This window comes from Seriola dumerili, unplaced genomic scaffold, assembly GCF_002260705.1.
Source record: "Seriola dumerili isolate Sdu_G_001 unplaced genomic scaffold, Sdu_1.0 BDQW01000066.1, whole genome shotgun sequence".
Classification (NCBI taxonomy): Eukaryota; Metazoa; Chordata; class Actinopteri; order Carangiformes; family Carangidae; genus Seriola; species Seriola dumerili.
In genome coordinates this window covers 4,586,680-4,594,976 of record NW_019174321.1, presented here as the reverse complement: position 1 = coordinate 4,594,976, position 8,297 = coordinate 4,586,680, and the positions used below count along the sequence as shown (strand labels likewise).

The window sequence follows — 8,297 nt, the reverse complement described above, 5'->3', positions numbered from 1 at the left end:
AGCTGCTAAATGTGCCACTGTGTTCACCAGGTAGTCGCTAACCAACCAACACCCCTTTACGTGACACTAAGTCATGTGATCTCGTTAATATAAAAGTTTTGATTAGAGCAGCTTCAAGTTCTATTAACTTGCAGAATTCATTTGTTTTCCCTAAAATCAGACGACTACTTTTGGTATAGTTCCTACACTGTTCATGTAATGTGGATGTATACACCTTCAAATAAAGATAAAAGTCAATGCTTAAACCACATCATCATGGTTACATCTCAAATCCAGTGTACTAGATTACAGAGGCAACACAAAAAAGTACTGCTTTCCTAATACTTTCTCATTTCACTGTAACATGAAGCTGCATGTGGTGATGAAGTCTTCATTTTCCAAACTGCTGCAAAGGAGAAAGACTGTTGCATTGTTGTTTCCAGAACTAATTCATAATTTAAATGAAACATGAAACTTTAAAACATAATGGAAGACTCCTCAGCACAAAGAAAATCCTGACACCCTCACATTTACTATGCACTTTCCCTGCACTTCTTTGCCTGATCTCCTTGCACTTATTGAATAGAGGTAGTACTTGTACTTGTACTATAAATGGATTAATCATTCGAGGATTCACTGCTCTTATTCTTGGCATTATAACGTCCTCAAAACTCTAAACAGTTACCTCTTGTTACCATTCAGGGTCGCCGGCGTGCAGAACTTCAACAGTGTGGGCTCCTCTACAGCACTGACAAGTTACTGTTCATCTGCTGCTCACATTTAATTCTGGCAGGTTGTTTTGTTATTTCACCAAGTAGGGCAGTTTCAGATACATGAAGGGCAAAATAATAGCTCATAATATCCGTCTCTTTCAGTCTCCTGCCCTCCCACTCTCACCATCTTCCTCCTTTTCCTCCCGACTCCTCCCTCACTTCTCCACTCAGCCTCCCTCACTTCTCTTCATCAGACAAGTGTCTCCTCTCGACTCACTCGTCTCCCCCGTTATCACTGAACGGCCAAAAGAGAGAGGAGCAGCTCTTCATCTCAGTTCAGGTAAGAGACGGGTTTAAATTGTAGTTTGCGAGGACACAGGAAACCATGACGTAAAACATTGATCACATTGGTCTTTTCCAAAGTGAAATAACATAAAAAAAAAAACAAACAAAAAAAAAAAAAACAGCAGTTTGTGCTGAAGTTCTGGGTTTGACAGTCAGAAACAAAGTTACTTTCAGTCTATTACCTGAACTGTGTTGCTGGTTAACATGCAGTTAAGAGGCCTTTTCTTCAAAGTTGGAAAATATCCTGTTATTGTCTTGGATCGCAGGAAAGGAGTCAGATAGGAAACAACACTGCTCTGCCAAGAATATGTTTTGTATAAAAAAAATTAAAAAAAACACCTTCAAGTAAACTTTTCTGTCACCACGCTCCACACTGTCACCACAGTCCTGAAAACAAGCTTATTTTAGGACTGTTTAAGGACCCACAGTCATAAAACTTTTTCGGATCTGCCCCACAGCCTGTTGGTTTATCTGAGGTCAGGACTGTTCAAATGTGATTACAAAATAAAATGCAGGGAATTTCCTGTTTATCCAGAGCGATCTAGTAGATTACTAACTGTGTGTGTTTGTGTGTGTGTTTTTGTGTGTGTGTGTGTGTGTGGATGACAGCTACCAGCTGACGTATCTCAAACATTACATGAGCTGTTGCCATAAAAAGTCATTTAACTTTAGAAACGCAGACACTAGTGTGGTGTCCATACAGAGTGTATTCTGATGTCATTTTCCCTGTGTGAGGTGGTTCAGTCATATCTAAGCAGGTACTTTGCATTTTATAATCAGGTCCTTCAGATATCCACTGATGCCAGCGCACTGGGACAAGAGGAGGCAAAGGAATAGCAGTGTGTCACAGCAAACTGGTGCCTCTCCTTTTATAGGTTTTGTTGTTCGTAGCCTCAAGTGCTGCAGATGGTCTCTGTCCACGGAGCAACACTGAACGTTATATACACAAGTCGCTCTCCTGTATGCTCACAGGATGCCTTTCGGAGGAGGAAACAAGTGCGGCTGCTGCCAGAAAACCGTCTACTTCGCTGAGGAAGTGCAGTGCGAGGGGAAGAGCTGGCATAAATCCTGTTTTCTGTGCAGTAAGTATTTCAGTTCTCAGGTAATCTGCTTCATTTGTCCACTGACTCCTGCAATAACTCGTAAAATCACGAGAAGTGCCAGCGAGGAATGCGGAGTATTTGGCATCAGGGAAGGAAAGTAAGCATCCGCAGGTTTTCGCTCAGACATCTTAGCCCTTATTTGGATCCAGCAGAAACGTGACAAAGGCTTGGTCTTCCTTATATGGCAGAGGAAGGTAGACACCCCCCCCCCAGCACAGAAAAGTACTTATCTGAACCAGCTAAGCGCACAGTGAGCAAGCCGTTTTCCTAAACCGTCATGCATAGTTTGTGGTAAAGTCAAAGCTAAACATCTGTGAGGAAATGTCCAGGATTATTTCTGAGTGTCTGTTTTGTTTATTTTGCAGCACTGTAGATACTGATGGCCTAAATAGGAAAAGGGATTAACCATATTTGTACATTTTTTTCTCCCTTCTCTCTGTTGTAAGTGGTCTGCAAGAAGAACTTAGACAGCACAACAGTGGCTGTTCATGTGGATGAGATCTACTGTAAATCGTGTTATGGCAAGAAATACGGGCCAAAAGGCTACGGCTTCGGAGGAGGAGCCGGCACTCTGAGTATGGATACGGGAGAGGGCCTTGGAATCAAGCCTGAAATGTGAGCAACACATCTCTTCCTCCTGTTAAATTAACTGTTGTGAACAGTATAAAGACATACACTGTTGATCCAGGTCAAATGTACATTCTTTATAATGTTTGCATTTACAAAACCGCTTTAAATGAAGGATGAAACGTGGGGATCCACATATCTCTATTACCGCCATATTAAAAAGCTCTGATTTTTTTGCGTACAGACAAGCTCCTCATCGCCCCACAAACAATCCCAACGCCTCCAAGTTTGCCCAGCAAGCAGGGGGCTCCGATGTGTGTCCTCGATGTGGCAGAACAGTATACGCAGCGGAGAAGGTTATCGGAGGAGGCAACGTAAGAAAGGGCCAACTCATTTTCCTCTAAATTAAGAATAAACGTGGGTGATTTATCAGTTCTTTGTATACTTTTGAACTGAACCTAACTCTTTGCTCTCTCTCCTCAGTCCTGGCATAAGGGATGCTTTCGTTGTGCCAAATGTGGCAAAGGACTTGAGTCCACGACCGTCGCTGATCGAGACGGGGAGATCTACTGTAAAGGTCTGTGTCAATCAACCAGGGCTGATACGATTAACGGATTAGATGATGGACAGAAAATGAAGTATTTTGATAATCGGTTATTCATTCTTCCTGCAAAAATGCCAAACCTTCCCTAAATCCAACTTCTAACATTCGAGGATGTGTTCATTTTCTTTTGTCTTATATGACAGTAAATTCAATATCTTTGGGTTTTGGACTGTAAATAACAGCAGTTTGAGCTTTATGAAACTGTAATGAGTATTTTTCACTAGTGATATGTCCGAAGTTCACTCATGCATTAAATCATTAGTTGCAAACCTCATATCAAAACTAGACAAAACAGCCTCCTCATAAAACACATGCATCCTGTTGAATTAAACTGAATTATTGCAATAATGCAATATTTAGCAGTGCAGTACTCACAGTAGCTGTGCCACATGCAGCTTTATTTACTTGCATGATACATTTCAGAAGTCGCTGGTTGAGCATTACCTCAGTTGGCAGAGCAGAACCAGCTCTAAATTACTGAAGACAGAGGCCAACAGCTCAGAAGCCGCTCTGACCTTCTGCCAATTCCTTTATTTGAATTTGAACATCACAGAGTAGAAGCACACATCAAAGTAAACACAAAAGTCTTCTCTATGTACGAGTCGTGTTTCAATGAGCCTACTGGCAACAGTCACTCTCCTGATTCTGTGGATCTGCGACTGAAGGTTAACCTCTGCACAAACTCTTTTTCTCTCTCAGGATTGACTTATCCACAGTGTTTCTCATTTGCTGTCATTTCATGCACAGGTTGCTACGCAAAGAACTTTGGTCCCAAGGGGTTTGGCTTCGGTCAGGGTGCAGGAGCTCTGGCTCACTCCCAGTAAAGCCCGAAGCCTCGGCCCACGTGAGACCGATATCTGGTGCGCTCCGATAACATCGCTTCCAGGATCCTTCAGTCACTATCTTATTTTACTCTGCTCTCTCACTTCAGCTACAGGCGACGAGGAACGACAGAAGCACACAGCTTTTTGTTTTTTAATGTGTTGCATTAGAATCTAGTGTATAATTTTCTAGGTTCAAAAAGATTTCATGCTAAACATTTAAAACATACCGAAAGCTAACTCTGTTTGGATGTGCATATTGTGTATCTTTAAACCCAGTAGTTCACAGCGAGCATTTTAGAGGAAAAGGGTAAAGAATAAAACACTCAAATTGTAATAACAGAACTGAGCAAGTGCTGAAACAGTCCGTGTCGGTGAGTGGGAACAAAATAAGATCAACGTGTTTCAAGACTGACAGCTATGAAGCCCTCCTTACCTCCTTACATGCCAAATGTTGTAAATACCGTCTTAAAATATGCATTATCGCTGAGACACACAATAAATATCACAACAACAAAAAACAGTGGAATTTTTCTTCTTATGCCCCTGTGATGCAACACTTGGCACGCTTTAAACAACTGTGATTGTTCCTTTTTTGTCCCTCTGATCTGATGAAATCAGTTTGAGTGTGTTCATGTGGTCTTGGGTGTGTTTGTTATTGCTTCTAATCATCCTCGCGCAGAGCAAAGTGCCAGCTGTTGTGGTGAACAACGGAGTCGCAGTGCTCGGCCCCGTCTCCGCCTGAGCCCAGGAGTTGGCACACTGACCGGAGTGTCAGGCAGCTGTGGTGGTGGTGGTGGTGTGGGGGTGGGGGTGGTGTGTGTGTGTGGTGGGTGGGGGGGGGCAGCTGTTTGCTTTGGCGCTGACTAAAACATGTGAGAGTCACATCAGCAGCACAACGAGGTCTGAAATCCAGGATGAAAAGATGAAAGTATTACTACACTAAAGACCTCGGATCTTGTTCCAGAGCTTTCAAGTGGTTAGACTGATTAATGTGTTTCATCTCTGACCTTGTAGACATCCTCAACTGGACGTAATGTTTGACTCTTTATGTCCTGCTATTTACAGTATGTGAAAACACCCAGCACAGATTACTGCAAGTCTTTTAAGCTCTTTACCCACCAGAGGGCAGCAGAGAGGCCTGATTGTTGAGGACATGATGATTTTCCAAAACAATAAAAAATACATTGTGTTTGACCTATCTAACATAAGCTGTAAACGCTGACATGTCCGGCTCCCTGTCTTACTCCCCGACAGTCGCAACCCAGCGTTACTTCCAATAAGCATTTCATACTACCACATCATGAACATCCACTGTGTAGCATTACCCCACTGTGTGGACACATGTCCTGGATGCTGCTGCGTCAGGGTCGATGGTAATGTAAGCAGCTCTGACCTGCCAGTAATGGTTTTGAAGATTGTTAGCTGTAATAGCTTTATTAGCGCTATAGCTACAGCTAATACAAGAGGCACTTAATCAATTATGTCCTGCCATGATATCCATGACAAAACAACATGTATGTTCACAGTACAAGTAGTTTCTATTAAAATAAAAACTCATTAATATGCAAATAGATGCAGCAAGACAAAATAATCAGATCATCTGCATATGTTTTATCTGTGGTGTCAGTATCAGGTTTTCTACTATGCAGGCCTACTGTTCTTATGTTGACAAGACAAATCTGTTCCTCCTAATTAAGCCAATTCGCTCATTAATTAGCAAAGATATTTTTAATACTACCATGTTTGTATTCACATGCTACATATCTGACATGAATTCGAACTTGTTACCTTAAAGTGTCGAGGAAATCAGTGTCTCCTGATTCATATGCAAATGTATGCAGACAAACTGATCAGACCTCCCTCCTCCATATGGAGCAGGCTATCTGTGGTGCAAGTATGAAGTTTCTGCTGTGTGGCGTTCTTTAAGTATCCTGAATGCGTCTACAGAGACACAGGCGGCAGCGAGACGACATCATGTCCCACACACCAGGTGCTATACATCTACGAGAAGCCTGCTTTTGTCTGAAATCAGGGACACGACGCTTCTGATGTTGCTACGTATTTCGGGTGTCACATATGAACAAGTACACAATTTACTTTTTTTGTGACTTCCATAATTCACTTTACAGCAAAGTCTCACATGTGAAAACTACTGTACTGCAAACTGCTATATAATCCCCTGGCATCTGTATGTACGAGTCAGCGCTCAGTTTCCTAGAGACAGTCCAGCAAACACCCGCAGCACTTTGTTAATCCTGCTGCCATATATACTGTGGAATTATAACCAGCTGCCGTTAGCCAACAGCCTGGATCTCAGAGTCATAAATCGAATCAGCAGCACAGAGTTTAAAGTCCTGACTCAGCGAGAGCAAAAAGAACAGTCCTGCAAAATTTAACAATCTAACTCCACTAATAAAAAAAAAGAAACAAGAAAAAAAGAATAATCACTTTTGCTCAAACGGTGCAGCAGTGATTATCTTAGACATCCACAGATTGATTTCACTACAGAGACTGATTCTTCAGCAGCAGTATTTCCCACGGTAGAGTCCCATTCTTGATGCAAAGCTGAATAGTGACTCTCGATAAATATGAACCTGTAATAAATAGCAGGGTTGGTGGCCCTGAGTCACTATGCTCTCATGAGGCTGATAGCTCGCTAGTTATCCCACTGTCCACTGACAGCAGGAGACGCTGCAGCAGCCACACACGTTACCAATATAATGCATGTGTTTAATATGAGTTAATGATATTGTAATTTTCACTTAGTGTGCAATATACAGAGGAGTGACAGCTTAGAGTAAAACCATGAAACTGGACTCACGTAGCGCTTTTCTAGTCTTATCAGCCACTGAAAGCACTTTCACCTTCACACATACTTTTCCCCTACACAGCAGTATAGCGCTTTTTTTTAACCACACACGCACATTCACACAGCCATGATACATCATTGGGGCAATTTTGGGGTTCAATATCTTGTCCAGTCCAAGGACACTTCGAAATCAAACCAGAGACTTTCCGGTTAGTGGACGACCCCCTCCGTCTCCTGAGCCACAGTGGTGGCAGGTTGGTTTTCTCTGCCCCCCGGGTTTCAACCCAATCAAACATCTATGGGAGATTTTAGACTGATGTCTCTGTCAGATAGCCACCATTATCAAAAACACCCGGTCGGGCAACTGCTTTTGTTACCTTGGAGATCAAAGCTGCTGTGTCATTAAGAAGTGTTTCTATGTATATGAGCGACTTTCAAACTCGGCTTCTAAGTCCATGCCACTGCTGCAAAAAACTAAATCTGTAAGACAAACACAGGCCAGACACACAAGTGACTTCATGGATTAATTTAAGGATTTATTGTCTTTGCATGAGTGAACTGAGCACTTAGGCGTGTTCACACAGACCGGCGCATGCATGTGTTTACATCTTATTCCACAGACACAAGCGAAAACAAACCCCGATATGAAGGGAGCGCGCACACATCCAAGCCGCTATCAAAGAGTGGCAGCATCACATGTTGCTGCAATTTGTCTAAGTTTAGTTGTGAGGCCTTAGACAAATGTACACTGGAAACTGCATTCCTGCCTTAAAACCACGGCTTAACATTGTCTGCAGCTATTATCCTAATCAGACCAAGGGGGCCCTGCAGTCTCGGTGTGGGGTGGGTGGGGGGGTTTCCAGCATAGCTCTCGGTAGCCAAGAGAAAATCTCAGAAAATCATCCACAGTGACAGGACTAACTATTTGGCTGTGGGAAAAACAAAAGGGGGCTTTAGCAGTCCGTGAGAAAGGAGAAGCGATCCTACCAAGGGTTTTAAATAATTCAGCCACGCAAGAGAGGAAGAACAGATTAACAACTGACTGAAAACTGGTGAAGTGAGAGTTGACAAGGATGATGTTCATCCCGTCCTGGCACACATCAGACTTCACTAACTTTATTATAAAAGAAGCAGAGAGCAGCGATCTGTCAACACAACACGAGCATCACAATCACTGCTATCCTAAGACCACCCCCCTCTCGTGTGCGTGTGTGTGTGTATATGTGTGTGTGTGTGTGTGTGTGTGTGTGTGTGTCTATTTAAGTCTCCTTGTGATAGAGAGGAGGGACAAAGGGGAACAGGAGATAAATATCCTGCTGTGTTCTTCTCTGCATCACTTTGTGTCTGTCTGCA

General features: G+C 42.7%; 1 protein-coding gene across 2 annotated transcripts; it reads left to right on the top strand.

Annotated features, from left to right (window-relative positions):
* Positions 1-916: 916 nt before the first annotated feature.
* On the top strand, positions 917-4,655 carry LOC111219404 (cysteine and glycine-rich protein 1-like). 2 transcript variants are annotated; one of them, XM_022742067.1, is made up of 6 exons: positions 917-1,032; positions 1,818-2,119; positions 2,587-2,755; positions 2,952-3,081; positions 3,191-3,284; positions 4,059-4,655. In XM_022742067.1, exons 2-6 carry the CDS (start codon positions 2,011-2,013, stop codon positions 4,133-4,135), a joined length of 579 nt encoding a protein of 192 aa, XP_022597788.1. In that variant the 5' UTR covers positions 917-1,032; positions 1,818-2,010; the 3' UTR covers positions 4,136-4,655. The 2 variants fall into 2 exon arrangements, with proteins under 2 accessions (XP_022597788.1, XP_022597787.1); XM_022742066.1 differs by having other exon boundaries at positions 918-1,032; positions 2,010-2,119.
* Positions 4,656-8,297: the final 3,642 nt, after the last annotated feature.

What these genes read in the sequence shown, in the direction of transcription:
- LOC111219404 (XM_022742067.1), top strand. Translation starts at nt 2,011, where the DNA reads ATGCCTTTCGGAGGAGGAAACAAGTGCGGCTGCTGCCAGAAAACCGTC. An exon ending in TAAATCCTGTTTTCTGTGCA is followed by an intron (nt 2,120 to 2,586) that starts GTAAGTATTTCA and finishes CTCTGTTGTAAG; the next exon opens with TGGTCTGCAAGAAGAACTTA. An exon ending in CGGGGAGATCTACTGTAAAG is followed by an intron (nt 3,285 to 4,058) that starts GTCTGTGTCAAT and finishes TTTCATGCACAG; the next exon opens with GTTGCTACGCAAAGAACTTT.